The sequence below is a fragment of the Pisolithus orientalis genome (genome assembly GCF_024613125.1).
Source record: "Pisolithus orientalis strain OTSU chromosome Unknown F5J12scaffold_12, whole genome shotgun sequence".
Taxonomy (NCBI): domain Eukaryota; kingdom Fungi; phylum Basidiomycota; class Agaricomycetes; order Boletales; family Pisolithaceae; genus Pisolithus; species Pisolithus orientalis.
Genome location: NW_026260793.1, coordinates 935,178 through 951,873, shown reverse-complemented (window position 1 = coordinate 951,873; position 16,696 = coordinate 935,178). Strand labels below are relative to the sequence as shown.

The window sequence follows — 16,696 nt, the reverse complement described above, 5'->3', positions numbered from 1 at the left end:
GGTTTACGTAGAGCTTACGACAAAGAGATCTCTATGACGCTATGACGCTGCATCTGTAACATTAAACAAACAAAAATAAAACAGCTGATTGCGCGACTTTTGCAGTAATGCGCAGAAAATTTGCAGGTGGCTGTGCCCACAGCTACTGACTAAGCAGGGCACGTGCACAGGGGAGCGAGTGAGTCAGGACTACACGCACTCCTCGCCCGTTCCTCGGGACTCGTTTCGATGCTACTGTACATAACCCATGTAATAATGGGTATTTTGCCAAGAAACGGGCCCAAATTCGCTAGGCCAGTGATGACTTGTGGCGTGGAGTGCGGTCACATGAATTTGCAGGTGGCGATGCCGTGGGAATTTCCCGAAGGAGCAATCCCGCCGCCAGGCGGGAGGGGCGGGGGAGGGGGTCGAGTGTTCGAGCGGGCCCTGTGGGGCATCACGGCCTCGTGGATTGGGCGGGATGACTGGGGAGGGTGCCGACGAACTGTGTTCACGTCCTGCCTACATTTATCTATTTTATCTGCCCTCCTAGCTAGTGCAAAGTGGTACAAGGTGGCTGTGTTAAAAATTATGCAGGGGTAGTATAAAAAGTTGCACAGGAGCAGTGCTGAAAAAGTCGCGCAATCAGCTGTTTTATTTTTGTTTGTTTAATGTTACAGATGCAGCGTCATATCCTCGGGGATTGGACACCGTTTTTTTTTTTTTTTTCTATTTGCATCATGCCCAACCGCAACGGAACTATAGACCCGTAAGACATTCCTGCGTTGCAGCTGTCGATGGAGCTCTCGCATGCCCGCACGGTCTACCTCGTCAGTGCTGGAATGTGTATATGATCGGATCGGCAGTAGGTGTTTTACTGCTTCGGGTTTTGTTCAAATCATCTTATAGTCACACTTTCGCCTTGGTAACTGACCATTCGAAGGGCTCAGGTTACTGTAACTTGCACCCATAGCACCCCTTTTTTGTATCTCGCTGGTGCAGAAACATGGCCCGAACACGGTACTCTTGGTATCAGTGCCAGTGGCGTACAACCTTCTCCCGGTCTCTTATCTTTATATTCTCATATAGGAATTCAGGAACAGATTCTTTCCCAGACAGCGGGACAACTTGACTTAGCTTCTGGTCGATGACTGAGTATATAATGCCACTCATACTTGAAGCTTGAAGATTCATCCCTTCTATCTGCGTCATGACGATTGAACTGCAAGCCACAACAGAACCGCAGACCCGAAAGGCATTCCTATGTTGCAGTCGTCGGTGGGGGGCTGTGTGGTCTCGTGTGTGCGGTGTACCTCGTCCGGGCTGGCATCAAGGTGGATGTGTTCGAGTCTGCAGTAGGTGCTTTACTGTCACGAGCTTTGCTCATTCATGATCTGCTCTCAGTCCAAGTTCGGAGAAGTTGGTGCTGGTATATGGCTAGGCAAGTCTATGTGATCGTTGAATAGCACACTTGCTAGAAGCGACTACCGCACTAGGACCAAACGCCTTGCGCGCGTTGGATGAGATGGGTTTGAAAGATGCCATCGTTGCCCATGCGGATGGAGCGGTTCCAGCGCTAACGCCGTTCACCTTCGTATCTGCAGAGCAGGGACATCAGCTCATTCACAGCGTTGGTTCCTCTCCAATAGCCCACTGGCACTAGCTGAATCGGTGTCCCATACAGTACCAACTCAGTGCAGAAGACGAGACATTGGGTATACACAGGTTTGTGCAACTTCCGGTGATTAAAGGAAGATTTCGATGGGATAGAACTTTAGAGCTGCATGCCTTGAAGCCCTCGCGGAACTCCTCAACCCATCTGCCATCCATTTTAATAAGCGATGCACCCACATTTCTCAGGAGAACAGTTCGCGACCAGTTATCCACTTCAAGGATGGCACGTCATATGCAGCTGACGTTGTTATTGGTACGGATGGGATCAAGAGCATGGTCCGACAAGCAATATCGGGAGAAACTGGTAGGCTGGGCGTGAGGTTTACGGGGACGGTCGCGTACCGCGCTTTATTCCATCTCGACGACGTGCGGCGCATAGGCATACAGACGGACCTGTCGTGTAACCCCCATTGCTTCGTAGGGGCGGCTAAGGTCGGGTTCTTCACCATCTCCGACATCGTGCAAAGTGATTCATTGTGTACATTCGTGCCCGCAGCATATTATTACTGTTCCCATCAAAGGCGGCAAGATAGTAAGCTCTTTCCAGTATTCTGCTCTAACCGTTTTGTTTGAGAATTGGCTTGTAGCTAAACGTTGTCATTTTCTATACCGATCGTTCGTTATTAGGTTCCGTGGAAATGCCTCCAAATGAATGGGTCACCCCAGCTTCGAAGGAGGAGGTCCTAGAAAAATTTTCGGACTGCGGTCCCGACGTGAAGAAGCTACTATCTTTGATCGAAACGTGTAATAAATGGTGCATCCATGCCATCGATCCTCCTCTCGATTACTTTGTGAAAGGACAGGTCGCGTTGGCTGGGGACTCTGCACATGGCATGTGTCCGCATCTCGGTTCTGGTTTCGGTCAAGGGATAGAAGACGCTCTGTTGCTCGGTCGTTTACTCAGGCATCCAAGCATCGATTCGTTCAACGTTCAGGTAGGCATTGTCACCATGTCATGCGACCAGGGCTAACGGGGATTATGCGTAGGAGGCGCTTCGGGTGTACGACCGCGTACGCTGTCCACGGGCAAACATGGTCCTAACCCGAAGCGCATGGGCTGGGGAAGTCTACGAGTCTTTGCCATGCAAGGCCGATGACAATACCAAGTTCGAGACTCTCCATAGTAGTTTGGCAGTTTTGTGGGAACCGGTTTGGCGTCATGACCTTCAAGAGCACTTAGCTACTGCAATGGATATGCTCAGGGTACTAGACGGCACAATGTTAGTTGAACAGTTTACGTAGTAACTTGAGCTTTGCGTTGACGGTGACCGAGCTAGTAGGACCTAGCGACCCTGGCCCCCCGGTCAGCAAGGCCCACGCAAGATGCACCGGTACCCATGGATAAAGACTTAACGGAAATATCGTACAGAGAGTAGATGGACGCAATACCCAGTCGACTAGTCTGGATACCGGACTACCAGTCAACGTAATATTACCGTGCTATACCAACCTCCTGATGGAAGTCTGATGCCGCTGACCTTGACATATGATTCTTAGCATACTTTGAACGCGTTTCTGTTAAAATGATTATGAACTCGCTAAATGTCACTTCTTTAAGTAATGTTATATGATCGGACCGGTCTGAGTAACCCGCCACAGTATTGAAAAATACTTGGTTAGTCGGGTGAATACGCCGAAGAGAAGTCGCAGTTATTATAGCCGTATTCCGACATAACGGGTAACGGCTGCTGTGGGAGAGCACCTGCGCCGAACTTGAGGCTCCGGTTCCGGGCGAAAGTGATATCAGACCAAGAGTTACCAACGGATGAGTGGGGAGACGGCAGATCCAATTGACCGCAAAGCTACAGGAAAGCATGACATACATGAGACGATACGTCGTTAAACCAGTCACCTAACGAAGAATGGTTATCATTCCTTACTCCTACGCGAGCACGATAGCCGTTACTTTCCAAGTATTCTGTGATCCAAAGTCCCCGGTCTACCGGCTGGTAGACATTAACGCATGTCCTGCCAGTCAGCATCGAGAACTCGGATTCCCCTTCGTCCAAGACGACGTCGCCAGTTCCGTAACTCGCCTTGCACACCGGTTTCCTGTGCACGGTTGGACATGCCCGGGTCAAGCCAACGCACATCCCTGATACGTACAGCCTTGAGACTGGGTAGGTAAGGTAGTAGCCGTTCTAGGACCCGCCAAAACCTCATATCTGGCCTGGGGATAGACACGATCTGAAGGGGGAGCGTAGGCAACGTTGAATCTGGTAAGGCGAGTTCCGGTAACGGATACTCCAGTGAGAGGTGGCGCAAATTAGGGCAGGTATGAAATAGTGTAGAGGGCGAGGGATGAAGCAGTGTCGGCCAGGACTTTGGGGTAAAGAAAGAGAGTGTGAAAATGGATTGTCCGTGGACATCCAGGAAACGCGATGTGCATGATGCAGGGTATGGGATATCGTCGTAGGGCGTGATAGACAACGCTCTCAGGCGTGGCAACCTAGTATCGAGGAGGGAAACCAACAAGGAAGAGGTCGGCATTGACAAAATGGTTAGACTATGAAGCTTGGGAAGGAATAATTTCACTGTTGAGGCTGGTTCTTGAAACAAAGCATCGGGAAAAGATTCAAAATCACTGTCAAAGCCCCTTCCAATAATTTCCAGGCGCTCTAGGTTATAGCATCTCTGAAGTAGCCGGACGAATGGATCGCCTCCGGTGGCGACGGGCGAGTGAAATGATGCATCATAGCATATGCCACCAAGAGACCGCAGGTTGGAATTCCCATCCCTATTCGTTAGCGACGAGAAAACCCGGCGGCTTAATGGCACAGCCGGAGTCAGGCATAGCTTTGTCAGGAAGGGAACGAGAGGGAAGAGATTGGTAAGGAGCAAGTCCACTGTATAGACTAGCCGGGAATCCACGGTGTCTGCCAACTCTGAGAGGTCAAGCACCTGCACCCAACGACCGGGTGTAGAATAGGGGATCCTGCGGATAGAGTCCCATTTTTGGTCGGCAGCACACAGACAAGTGGACAATTTATCGAGGCAGCTGACGGTACGGATTTTAATCCTCCCATACATGAGAGGTAGTGCCACGTCCTGGAGCGGGTGGTGACGGTCAGTCAAACATGTCGGACATATTACACAAAAAACGCAGCATGTAGCCTCCTCGAAACACACTGTCCTGAAGGATGGACGGAATTCGCTCAAGACCACACAAGTGCGGGTGCGAAGTCGCCACTGCAAGAACCAACGACTTGCCTTGAAACTTCTACAAACCATCACGAGGGACATGCATAATCGAGCTCTATCCGCCAACGGGTTTGCGGCAAGACTCTCTGAGAGGACAAATGAGAAAACCTCGGACCATATCTCGGATGGCAGAGGTTTCAGCGGAGGCCTTTGCGGCAGGAGTGGTAGGAGAAGAAGTCGCCCGGCACAACGAGCCAAGGGTCGGGGGCACAGCAAGAGAGTGTCACTCATGACTTTCACTTGGAGAGAAATATCGGAGGGTTTCTTCTTAACGTGCACGTCATTTATAAGTAAACGTAAGACATGATCGAGGCTTAGTGAGGTCTGCCCTGGCTAAGCCAAACGCATGCTGAGATTAATATTGCGCGTCTACTTTACCCCACCCACGTTGTCTAAGTGTGTCACAAGGCGATATTGGATTACAACAGCAGTATCAGTATGAATCGATGCAGTGCGCGTCTACCCATTGCACGGACTTATCATTCAGGCTTACCCAAAATGTCGCTCATTTCTTCTAGGAACTTCTGATAATCGTTCTTGGTTTTGGGAGCTGGTCCATGGCAAGAGGCTTCCCTAACCGGCGGTGGCGGAGCTCCGAACTGATTGCGCAGGGTACTTACGAGATCTGGTTTAGCCGTTGGTGGCGGCTCCCTGGATTCAGACCCTGCCCTACCCACAGATGGCGCAGCGTTAACCTTCGGTCCAGCAACCGAAGGCCCGGAAGTTTTCTTTCTTTTGAGAGATGAGGGAACGAAGGCTGTCGCCTCCTTCTTCAGATCGCGTAACTCTGGCCCGGCAGAGATTGTTGCAGAGGAACCTGCTGCGTGAGCAGGCAGAGAGGTGGAAACAGTGGTAGAGGGCTTGGGTGGTAACGACGGATACCCTGTGACTGCTCCATTAGAGTGTTGTACCTGATCTGGTCGATGAGAAACAGGAGAAAGGGGGTCATGCATCGTGGCGGCATTACGAGGGAAGAACCCAGGCGGAGGGGCCGGTAGTGGCGTTGGACCGGGTGGCGGTGGGAAAGTACCACGAGTACCGGCGGGATGAGGCGGGTAGAAATTCCCCGCGTATCCGGGAGGTGGTGGGGGTGGAACAAAGCCCACTGGAAGGAGTGAGGTGAAGGATGGTGGTGGCGGAGGCAGGGGAGGAAGTGGCGGAAGTGGAGAGGGTAAAGTTGAACTTTGATCTAAGTTACGTCAGCTTATCGGGTCTGTGAAACATATTCAGTCCATACTTTGTAAGGCGCTCGGGGGCGGACCTTCAGGCATAGGGATGTCATCGTCACTGTCGTCATCACTATTGACACCCGGTGGTGGACCAGCGGGCATCACGATATCATCATCAGTGCCTGAGACGTGTCAAGTGAGTAACAGCGGAAGGACGGAATTGATCACGCTACCATCTTCATCGCTGGCTACTTCATCTTCCCGCAAAGCTACAATCCTTTTACATGAACTGGAGGAAGTACACGGGTTCAAAATGTCACTCACGCCTCTCAATATAAGGCATACCAGGGGGTGGAACACCGTAAGGATTCATCACTGGGTCATAATAAATGCTGCGTTCAGGATGGCGAGGAAGACCACGTTTGTCAAACAAATTGCGCTTCTCTTCACCGAGCGGGACCGACGGCTGATCGCTACCCTTGTCTCTCCTGTGACGGAACACTAGCTTGCGATGTTCAGGATGTTCTTTCACGTATTCTTCCTTCTTTGCCACGACCTTCGCCAGCTCGGCTTTGAGTTCCGCTAACCGGGATTTATCTGCAGCGGAAAAGTCGGTTGCTGTTTCCAGCTTCTCGATTTCGTCTTCCAGGTCTGCAGAGCCTGAGAACTGCAGATTCAGAGAAAAACAATGAATGCATACCATGCGTGTCCTTCTTGACCAGAGCGAACTCGCGAGCCTTAGTCCTTTCTGTCTTGTTCTACCACATCAAGAGTACGGCGACGGTCAGCGACACAAGACAGAGAAACATGCGAAGAAACATGCCTTCTTAAGCTCTTTCTTCCGCAAGGCCTTGCCTATAAAATGTACGTTTATGCCAGGACATCGATGCAAGATAGAGAGACACACGATAGGCATCGGCAGGGTTTTGGCTCTTTCCTTTCGCCATCGTGCAGGCTGAGGTATCACCCGATAAGAACCTGTCGTAGTTCAAGGAGAGCCCAACTTGTACAATGCGCAAACTCACTGGGAGTCCCACTACGCGGTGGTGTGTGCTGTATCTGTCAAGGTCCCGTGCACGTGACCGAGACGTCAGAGTCATAAGGCGGCTCCGGCCAGTGCACGTAGGATCGGTCCTGTGTGGTTGGCTCCCCGCTTCGAGGGAACCACCCCTCAAGGGTCCTAGACGCACCATACTCTTCGGGAGTGGCTTGCTGACACGATAAAACCACCTATGTCGCCTCAGATGGCTAGTGAACCAACTGGACAAATGACCCCAAAACGACCTGCTAAGATGACTTCGACTCAGTCCTTGAATCACCTCTTGAACTTCACCCTTCCTCCCAGGCACACCCAACCTCAGAGCTTTCCCAGGCGAGGAAAGAAGTCTTCCGGCCATGGTGTATGGAATAAAGAGAGTGAGCATCCTCCCCTTGATCACAGCCTAATTCTAATGATATCACACCAAGGGTTCGTGAACGCACAGTATCGGTTTGTCATGAATCCTGCCGGTGACTATACAGCGCACTTCGCTGATCCCGATATGTAAGCTTCATGCGCTGGACCCTCTCGCGTTCTAATTCTCTTCAGCTTCTTCCAATGGCAAGATATCTTGCAGGTTATCATACCCCGCACATCAGCCTTCGCGCTAACCACACTAATAAGCGGAGAATCTCGTGAGCTTGAAGAAGGGCTGTCCAGCTGCCCCATTTGCCTGTCCCCACCTGTTGCTCCTCGCATGACGAAGTGTGGTCACGTTAGTAGTGCAACTCAGTATGTGAACTTTAGGTTGATGATACACCAGGTGTTCTGCTTTCCCTGTATCCTGCACTATTTGAGCATGTCGAAGACATCCAATTGGGCTCGCTGTCCGATATGCTTCGACTCGGTCCATGAGAAACAGCTCAAGAGCGTCAAGTGGCATGAGCCTCCGACCGGAGATCAGAAGCCTCTGGTTCCTGGCGCTTCTTCCCCGTCATCTGTTCGTGATGACATCGAAGGCTTACCCGCGACAGGTTCGACCCTACGTATGCGCCTCATACGGCGTCCCCATATCACTACGTTGGCTCTTCCTCGTTCGCCTACCTGGCCTTCGGACTTGCTTCCTCCTCATCAAGCGCCATTCCATTTCCTTCCAGATGTCTACAATTTTTCCAAGTTTATGCTTGCCACGCCAGAGTACTTGGTTTCTCATTTGTTACAGGATCTAGGAGCTCTCGCTGCCGAAAGGCTTTCCTTAGTTGCCATGAAGGATGAACTCAGTCTATTGTTTATAGATGCCGCAAGGGAGGAATTGTGTCACCAAATCTCACAGGTGTCCAGCCTAGAATCTCCTCAGCTCGCTTGTACAATCGCGAAGGCTCGAGCCCAGTGCGAAGAGCTTGAGCGTCGCAATATCCATGTAGTCAACCGTACTGAATCTCGAAAGAACTCAGGCAGCGTGCTATCTGATGTTCCGGTTGATTTCTTGGCTGTTCAACGCGTTCCGCCTGTTACTTCATCACCTTCACCTAATGCTGGCTCGCACGCTGCAACATCGGGACCAGAGGCCTCCCTTCTTGGCCGTACCCATAAACTCCGGCGGAATCTGAACCCGCCTCCCCCCACTACACAAACTTACTACTACTATCAAGCTGCATCTGGCCTCCCGGTGTTCCTCCATCCCCTCGACATTAAGATCCTGCATTCTCATTTCAAGAGTTACCCCTCGTTCCCGGACGGCATTACAATCCGCGTTGAATCTGCTGTGGAAGGCTCGGTAAATGAAGACCTCCGCAAGCGTTGCAAGTATCTGGCGCACATGCCTGAAGGTGCCGATGTCGTATTTGTCGAAGCTGATCTTGAGGGCGTAGTTGGCAAGGAAGGTTTGACGAATTTTGAGGGCCCGTTGAAGCAACGCACTGCGCGGCGAAAGGAGAAAGAGAGGAGGGATGACCGCGCGCGCGCGCGTGCAGAGGAGAAGGCGAAAGAGAGGGAAAGATTGTTTTCTCGCGAGTCCTCTGTTACTGTGCACGTCGATCCCCCACCTAGCGTCACCCCACTTCCCGTGGTCGAAGCTGAGATACATCCTGACGCAGAGCGCCATCCTACGTCGGGCGCGTGGGGTTCGAGAAGTTTCGCGTCTGCATTACATTCATCTCCTGCCTCGAGGCCAGCGTCAGTGAACAAGAATGCCTCCACCGAACTCAATGAATGGGATCTAGACGCAGCTTGGCACGAGCTTGAGCGTAGTGGCGGACGCAAGAAGCACGGAAAGAAACTGGTGTTACTCGGTGGGGGAGGTGGACGTCAGCGTTAGCTGTGGTATAGACAGAATACCAATAGCGGTTCGCAAAGCAAGTGTAACTTACATACTATCTATCACAACCTCAGGCTTCGAACACCAACGGTATAAAGAATGCAACCCAATATAATATCTACGGACATGAATCACCTGAAAGCTAGTTAAAGGAATTACTACCCATGCTTAGAGTCTGCCGTTGTTCGTTAATGTAAAGGGTTCACTGCACGGAACCATAACCCCGAGGGCAATTCTGTTGCGCAATGCTTGACGAGCCACTACGGATGTAACAGATTCTTGCAGTTACACACTCACCAGTGCAGGGCGGTGTGAAGACAGAGCCTTTGCCTTGGTAGGTGTTCCACACATCCTACGGTTGCACATAATTAAGTCACTACTCGGTAGAATATCAGCGCACCCTGACGTACCGATACTAATGATGAGTTTGTCTCCATTTCTGTGGACATGCGTGAGTAAACGGGATAGAATGTTAACACGGGGGGGCACTCAACGCTCAGTCACAAGGTGCCACCATGTTGCATTTAAGGGGTCATTGGCACCCCAGGGTATATTCCCGCCGTACGCATCACGAGCGCTGTATTCGAATTCAAAGGCGGGGCCGTACTGTAGCTGGGAGTCCAGTTGGCTATAGGTATCTACGGGGCTCTTCCAACTGTCAATGAGTAAGTATCGATGTGCAGACTTATCAGATTACTTTCAGCTTACGTGTAGGCGTCAAGCACCTCAAACGTCTGTTGGACGACTCATTTAATGTAGAAATATCCAGACATGGGAAGTTTGCACGTACCCCTGAGTCAACTTCGTACATTCGGAATCCAGAATTCAACTTGGTGAGAGGAGTGACAGAAGGCCCCATCTATTCAAAGTGAGCCGGAAGATGGGCAAAACCTAACTTTTAACATACCCAGGACACGGCTTGGGCCGTTTCTGCACTGATGTTCGTGCCGTTGTTGGTATAAAAGATCTATCGAGAAACGGTGAGCATGCAGCGCTTAGTCACATCGGAAAAGAAAGAAAGACGTACTGATAACTCGTCTTCGTGCATGTGGCCCCAGAAGATGTCTGCATGACTTCTATTAACGAGTTTAGTTTGAAACACACGCTGTAACACGTACTAGCAATTACATGTGGGGTATATCGGTCCACGCTACCTTTTTATGTCAGGGCATGAAGCGACGGCTCGACGATACTCACATTTGATAGACTAGATGTCGCCGAGCGTCATGGTAAGTTTCTTTGAGTGGAAAGAACACTCACATAGGTCAGTAGGGTTATAAAGTCCATTCGTACCGTCCCAACCACTAGGAACGTGCCCAATGATCCACGCTGTCTTGAGGTCAAAACATGAATGCCCAAGCCCTTAGGCTTTCTTACCGCGATCGCCTGCATCTTCCGCCGCTTGCAACTCGTCCGTAAGGAATCTCATCATCCCAGAGGTGTCAGGATGAGAAGCATTGATATAATTGAGGTAGTTCGCACTGCGCCCGTGAGGAAGAGCGAGGCAGAGATAAGTAGCAACTCACCGATACCCTGTGGTAATAAAGTGTAAGCCGCCGCCTTCATCTAATAAGTACGTCGAAGTGCTTACATAGATTGGTATTCAAACTGATGATCCTCAGTCCATCCGCCCGTTTAACCATGTACGCTGCGTAATGGGCGCGCGAGTCTTCCACTGAGGCAGCTGGCAACCAACCCTGGTATTCCCAGAGAGCAGTGACATGGTCGTATAACCTGATGGAAGACATCTAAAACTTGAGGTAAGGGCAACGGCGCCCAACTGACGTACCAACTAAACTGTTGACCGAGATCACCATCCATCGATAGGGGTGCTGCCTGATCAGTGGGATAGCTATCATGATTTCCGAGTGTAACGTATACGGGGCCCGGTCCCAACATGCGCTTGATAAGATCAAACAGAACAACCTTGTCTCGAGGTGAGAAACTGCTGCCATGAAACTGGACTGGCCTCTTTACCTCAGAATACTCATTGTAAGCCCTATCAAACTTGCTCAGCAAAATGAAAAAGTAGCGATGAATTCTCCAACCTAGACTGTTGGTAATCTGGGTCATGCGCTAGCATATCACCAGTGAACAGAGTAAAATTGAAACCTGTGGTTTCAGACCCTGTTAGAGGTGGAATAGCCTGCAAGACTGCAGCGATCAAAGCGTATGGCGAATCACTGTCTGTGTGTTGTAGCAACCAATGACAACGGTGCCGAGTTTTGGCTCACCACAAGAAGTACCCAAAGCGGGGAGCGGGTAGGATGGGGGTATGTGGGCTCTCAGAATTGTATGAATTCTCACGACAGCATAGTCCGCTTGTGCAATTGGCCTCAGCGTTGTTTGCGTACCCTGCATTATGCTTGAACACAGACACAGTTAGCAATTCGAGCAGACATCTCACGAGGATCAATGTGGAGATCTGATATATGTAACACCTTGAGGCGTTCCCCGGTGGGTTGCTTTGGAGGTGGGAGTGGGTTAGGTTTTGGTTTGGAAAACCAACCAGTCAAGTTAAGAGGCAGTGTGGGTGGGACCGAACAAAGTCCCAGAAATTCGGCACAAATGAGCTAAGACGACGTCAATACTGGCATGTCTGACGACTTCAATGCGTCGCCACTTACCTGGCCATCGTATCCTCCCACATCCGCATAAGCGACAACTTGGGTAAAAATGGGACCGAGGGCAAGCGGACCGTAATTGGCAGTACATGTGGAGGAGTAATTAAAGTACTCGCAGAGGGATACTGCGAGACTTGGACCTTGGTCGGGAGCACTCAAAGCAACAAATTTCGCAACTTCGAGAGAAGCTTGGCAGCGTGCACACTGACTATTTCCAAAGGCTGCATTGGCGGCTATTGATTGGATTTGCGTAATTGCTTGTTGCAGGATCTGTGAAGGAGAGGCAATAGGAGGGAGGGGATGCGGGTCGACCGTATCGTTCTGCCGGGCTAATGAGAGAGTACGTCGGGGACTGTAGTTAAAAACAATACTTGAGGAATATCATCAGGGTCTGTCAACGACAGCGGAAACACCTCGTGCTGATGACAACACACACATGGTTAGCGCGTTCATCTCTTATTAATGGCAGTCCCGACTTACTGTGACCGGATCAGAAATGACAGGCTGGGGCTGGGCAGTGGTAGCAGTTGGGCTGTTGTAGTACTTGGAGTAGAGCGAGGTTGGGAATGCACCAGGCACCGTGAATGCCGACTCTGACTGGCCATTCGCAGTGACTCCGAACAAGCAACAAACCACCCCAGCAACAACGTGGAACCCGGGTGCAGAATACACCATGATAGCGTTCTAACAGAGACACCGGCTCCACCACCCAGGGTCCTTCTTTGAATGGGCTGCCAGATCCTGGGAAGATATATAATCATTAGACACAACAAACGTGCATCCTTACCACCACATGCCGTGGCATGCATCTGGGCGAAGAACATGGCACATGCTTCCGTTCTCCAGCAGTAACAAACATCATAATCATTCATCATCTTGGGATAAATCTGAAGGTTACATAAACAGGGTAACTTCTTCTTGACGACCCATCGGACCGCAACATCGCTCTCGACCTGTCGACAGGCCTGCATTGACAAAGTAGAGATCATACTATGTGCGGGAAGATACATATCAATTCCTAACTCCGTCATGGGAGCATTCGGTATTATTTCGCCATGATAGGACAGATCATAATTGGACGATAAAATTCTTGTGGCAACGAGGATCAGCCAGCAGCCGCATTCCAAGTACCCGAGGAACACGCACATCGATTAATGGATGTAATCCGGAGCATGCCATGATTTGTGAAAGTTGTTTCTGCGACATAGGGTAGGTGCCAGGTGGTAGATTGATCTATCGCATAACCGCTCGTCGCTGATATCGTCATTACGCCGACTTTTGACAGGATGGGCTCCCCGTTGAGGACATGCGGGAAGGACAAAGCCACTTACCTGACGATGCTCCGTGCGGCATGCGGGGTGTGGATTGTCAGTCGTGCGTAGTCGATCTATGGGATTGTGGCGAACACGACTCGGGTTGCTTCCGCCATCGTGAAGCGTCTTCGACATCCCTACGAGCTGCCTTGTTGCGCGCTTTCTCCTCTGCCACTCTCCTAGATTCCGTCCACAGCCTGAGAGTATAGTCGTGGAGGGATCGAGAATATGACAGGAAGGGGTCTTTGTTAAAGTCGGCGCGAGACATGGCGAATGCAGTGGAAGCTGGTTCAGAGAGCATGATAACAGAGAATGAGAGAAGGGATGGAAGCGGGTTATAAATGGAGGAGACAACAGGTCTTTAAGCGTGTCGGATCAGTGAACTGCCCTTGTAATATGTATATGTATGTCATTCATTGCTCCACTCGGCGGAGGCAGTTTCGTACAATAGCCTCAGGACGCAACGTTTCACCCCCAGTCTGATTCCGAGACACGACCATGGCACCATTTCTGACGAGATCAGATGGCTAGCTCTTATATACATGTGGGAGGGATGACCAGATTGTCGATTTGCGGGACGCACATGTGCAAGAATGCTCACGCAGTGACACCATTAAGCTGCCAGTTCCCAAGCCATCCAGTGGATTGAATTAGATAAAGGATCCTGTGTCATTTGTTCTTTACTGACATACGGACCTGCCAGCAGACTCCACAGCGGCCTTCCGTTTTTGGGTATGTCTTGCAGGCCACGTGGCCTCGACTATCACGGCGAACTGGTTGCTCTGCAATTCATCTGCTGGGATGGTCACTCCTGCTTTCAAAAATGTGGGCTGGCATGCTCCCTCTGATATCATCTACTCATCAGGTCTCATAGGCAACAACAATTGCGACGCTACAAGAAGCGCAGACGGAGGCATTGCTCTCCCTCCTCAATCTAAATAATCCGCTTGAACAGGGCGCGGCTCCACCTGGCCCCGTCGCAACCAAATCTACACCAGCAGCTACCTCGAAACTCTCAACTTCGAGCGCCCCTCTTGTATGGAAGGTTTTAGTTCTAGATCAGCAGACGAAGGACGTATTTGCCACTGTCCTCCGTGTACAGGATCTCCGAGACGTCGGCGTGACATTACACGTGTAAGCATGGCAGAAACCGAGCTCAAATCGTGTATAACAAAGTTTCAGTCAACTGCATTCTACACGTCCCCCGCTGCGCGACGTACCTGCTGTATATTTCGTCTCCCCGACCTTAGCCAACATTCGCCGGATAGCTGAGGACTTGGATAAATGTCTGTATGAGTCATTCCATCTCAACTTCGTCGAGCCTTTGCCAAGAGCACTGCTGGAAGAGCTTGCGGCTTCTGCTGCCAGTGCGAGCACCGGAGAATTAGTGGAACAGGTGGGCGGCCCCTTTGGCAGACTTGTCATGTTCGCTCAATGCGGCTGTCATAGGTTATTGATCAGTATCTTTCGTTCATCGCTCCTTCACCCTCATTATTTTCCTTACTTTCACCGCTCCCCGTCCTGCTGCCTGGGTCTTCACAACCCAGTCGCCATTACTCTTACCAACTCCTCAATTCTCCCTCCTCGTCTGAGCAGCAAATCGAGGACGAAGTTGAACGCATAGCAAATGGCCTGTTTAGTGCGGTTGTCACAGCAGGTTTGTCGGTATTTGAAATATCATCTTGTGGAATTGTTTAGCTTGCTTACTCAGGGCATGTGCCCATCATCCGCGCTCCGAGAGGGAATGCGGCAGAAATGGTGGCAAAGAAACTTGAGCAGAAGATACGAGACGCGCTGCTCACCTCTTCGCGCACACATGGAACGACCACCCTATTCTCTCAAGACTCTTCCGGGCTCTCCAGCCTACAGCGACCTTGTAAGCGTTCCGTCGGTCGCATCTGCTACTGCAAAATTAAATTCTATAGTATTACTCATTCTCGATAGGAACGTCGATCTAGTGCCTATGATTTCACATGGCTGGACGTACCAAGCGCTTGTGTCCGACTGTCTGGATATGAAGCTTAACCGCGTTGTGGTGACGCAGCCCCAGAAGCGAGTGTATGATCTCGATTCAAAGGACTTTTTCTGGGCTAGGAACGCTGCAAATCCGTTCCCTCAGGTCGCGGAGGAGATTGATGCGGAGCTGAACAAGTACAAGCAAGACGCTGCAGAGATCACGCGGTCAACGGGTGTTAGTGACGTGAACGATATTTCTCAACTGTGAGTATTCCTACGAGTACGCTGTTCCTGACATATTGATCATGAACGTAGGGATTTAACATCGAACGCTGCCCACTTGAAGACCGCAATCACTCAACTTCCCGAATTAACGGCACGCAAAGCGACGCTAGATACCCATATGAACATTGCCACGGCATTGCTTGAACAAATCAAGAAGCGTGGTTTGGACGAACTGTTCAGCACCGAAGAAGCCATCAATAAACAGGTTCGTCTTCCGTACTCGCAGTCTGTGAACCAGAACTGAAATCATCGTATATTACTCTAGACTGTTGCATCGATCTTAGAAACACTGCGTGCGCCTAGACCGGACGGGCTGTTCACGCCTGAAGACGAGCTGCGTCTTGTTCTGGTCTTTTATCTTTCTTCGCCCGACCACGCCATATCCAAGGATGACATCGCCGAACTCGAAAAAGAGCTCAAAAGCGTCGGTGTAGACGTTGCGGCGTTTGAGTATGTCCGTCGCATGCGGGACGTTTCCCGAATGACGGTGAGTGCGGTTGTGGGGGGAACGTCGACACCGGTACTTGGCGGTGGGCAGGGCGAACTATTTCGGGGATTTACAGCACTCGGCAACAGAGTGAGTAATTGTTCTAGTACTCGTCACCGATGTCTAAGTCCTTCCCCCATGCAGTTGACAGACCGGCTGAAAGAGGGTGGCCTTGAAAACCTTATCTCGGGAGTAAAAAATTTCCTCCCCGCGAATAAGCTGCTTCCGGTCACACGCCTTACCGAAGCACTCATGGATCCTTCTGCCGCATCCAACCAGTCCTTAACCGAGACAGACGATTATGTTTTTCTTGACCCCCGTGGACCTCGACACGCTCAGACAGGTATGGGCGCCACTGCTGTTACAGGTGGGCCTTCTACTGGAGGTGCGTCGGGACACGGGCGGGCCAGGCGGATGGCTTTCGCCGAAGGTATGGTGTTCGTTGTGGGAGGAGCGAGTTATGTCGAGTACGGAAACCTCGAAGAATGGGCCGGGAAGACGGGTAAGCGGTTGACGTACGGTGGAACTGAGATTGTCGATCCACAAGGGTTCGTTGGTCTCCTTGGAACTTTGGGCAAGGCAAGTACATGACTACGAATTTCAACACATGGACGCTTGGAGTGTAATCAATGTGATCGGCACAACTAATACATGTGATGCGAAGTAGTAAAAAGGCAAGTCAGACGATTGAGCGACCATAAGCACGCTGAGA

At 50.9% G+C, this 16,696-nt stretch overlaps 7 protein-coding genes across 7 annotated transcripts; 3 read left to right on the top strand and 4 right to left on the bottom strand.

The window, feature by feature from the left end:
* Window positions 1–706: 706 nt before the first annotated feature.
* Window positions 707–3,196, top strand: F5J12DRAFT_920969 (uncharacterized protein). The gene is made up of 9 exons (XM_051749278.1): window positions 707–844; window positions 1,252–1,334; window positions 1,384–1,420; window positions 1,476–1,609; window positions 1,664–1,704; window positions 1,758–2,085; window positions 2,150–2,185; window positions 2,241–2,588; window positions 2,641–3,196. The coding sequence occupies exons 1-9, from the start codon at window positions 790–792 to the stop codon at window positions 2,893–2,895; spliced, it is 1,317 nt and encodes a 438-aa protein (XP_051600701.1). The 5' UTR covers window positions 707–789; the 3' UTR covers window positions 2,896–3,196.
* Window positions 3,190–5,105, bottom strand: F5J12DRAFT_828519 (uncharacterized protein). Its single transcript, XM_051745625.1, has 2 exons — window positions 4,864–5,105; window positions 3,190–4,701 (listed from the first exon to the last, which is right to left on the bottom strand). Exons 1-2 carry the CDS (start codon window positions 5,083–5,085, stop codon window positions 3,610–3,612), a joined length of 1,314 nt encoding a protein of 437 aa, XP_051600700.1. The 5' UTR covers window positions 5,086–5,105; the 3' UTR covers window positions 3,190–3,609.
* Window positions 5,106–5,155: 50 nt separating this feature from the next.
* On the bottom strand, window positions 5,156–7,050 carry F5J12DRAFT_828515 (WW domain binding protein 11-domain-containing protein). Its single transcript, XM_051745624.1, has 7 exons — window positions 6,931–7,050; window positions 6,847–6,878; window positions 6,724–6,781; window positions 6,348–6,674; window positions 6,257–6,292; window positions 6,092–6,205; window positions 5,156–6,043 (listed from the first exon to the last, which is right to left on the bottom strand). Exons 1-7 carry the CDS (start codon window positions 6,968–6,970, stop codon window positions 5,334–5,336), a joined length of 1,317 nt encoding a protein of 438 aa, XP_051600699.1. The 5' UTR covers window positions 6,971–7,050; the 3' UTR covers window positions 5,156–5,333.
* A 106-nt stretch (window positions 7,051–7,156) lies between these two features.
* Window positions 7,157–9,443, top strand: F5J12DRAFT_828509 (uncharacterized protein). The gene is made up of 4 exons (XM_051745623.1): window positions 7,157–7,439; window positions 7,491–7,566; window positions 7,612–7,777; window positions 7,826–9,443. Exons 1-4 carry the CDS (start codon window positions 7,256–7,258, stop codon window positions 9,317–9,319), a joined length of 1,920 nt encoding a protein of 639 aa, XP_051600698.1. The 5' UTR covers window positions 7,157–7,255; the 3' UTR covers window positions 9,320–9,443.
* Window positions 9,393–12,534, bottom strand: F5J12DRAFT_937750 (Metallo-dependent phosphatase; the record flags this gene model as incomplete). Its single annotated transcript, XM_051749641.1, has 19 exons — window positions 9,393–9,671; window positions 9,730–9,758; window positions 9,814–9,974; window positions 10,028–10,053; window positions 10,110–10,178; window positions 10,227–10,286; window positions 10,347–10,384; window positions 10,438–10,473; window positions 10,574–10,648; window positions 10,697–10,800; window positions 10,846–10,852; window positions 10,911–11,053; window positions 11,109–11,267; window positions 11,368–11,502; window positions 11,554–11,674; window positions 11,727–11,892; window positions 11,947–12,264; window positions 12,315–12,362; window positions 12,424–12,534. Coding segments are annotated over 19 exons (1,956 nt in total), but the record flags the coding sequence as incomplete, so codon positions are not given.
* A 301-nt stretch (window positions 12,535–12,835) lies between these two features.
* F5J12DRAFT_828495 (uncharacterized protein) lies at window positions 12,836–13,967 on the bottom strand. Its single transcript, XM_051745622.1, has 4 exons — window positions 13,858–13,967; window positions 13,275–13,787; window positions 13,090–13,197; window positions 12,836–13,032 (listed from the first exon to the last, which is right to left on the bottom strand). The coding sequence occupies exon 2, from the start codon at window positions 13,555–13,557 to the stop codon at window positions 13,312–13,314; it is 246 nt and encodes an 81-aa protein (XP_051600696.1). The 5' UTR covers window positions 13,558–13,787; window positions 13,858–13,967; the 3' UTR covers window positions 12,836–13,032; window positions 13,090–13,197; window positions 13,275–13,311.
* A 90-nt stretch (window positions 13,968–14,057) lies between these two features.
* Window positions 14,058–16,575, top strand: F5J12DRAFT_892371 (Sec1-like protein; the record flags this gene model as incomplete). The annotated part of the gene is made up of 9 exons (XM_051747569.1): window positions 14,058–14,081; window positions 14,131–14,390; window positions 14,439–14,652; window positions 14,706–14,913; window positions 14,968–15,132; window positions 15,182–15,476; window positions 15,528–15,702; window positions 15,763–16,074; window positions 16,129–16,575. The coding sequence occupies 9 exons, from the start codon at window positions 14,058–14,060 to the stop codon at window positions 16,573–16,575; spliced, it is 2,100 nt and encodes a 699-aa protein (XP_051600695.1).
* Between the last annotated feature and the right edge of the window lie 121 nt (window positions 16,576–16,696).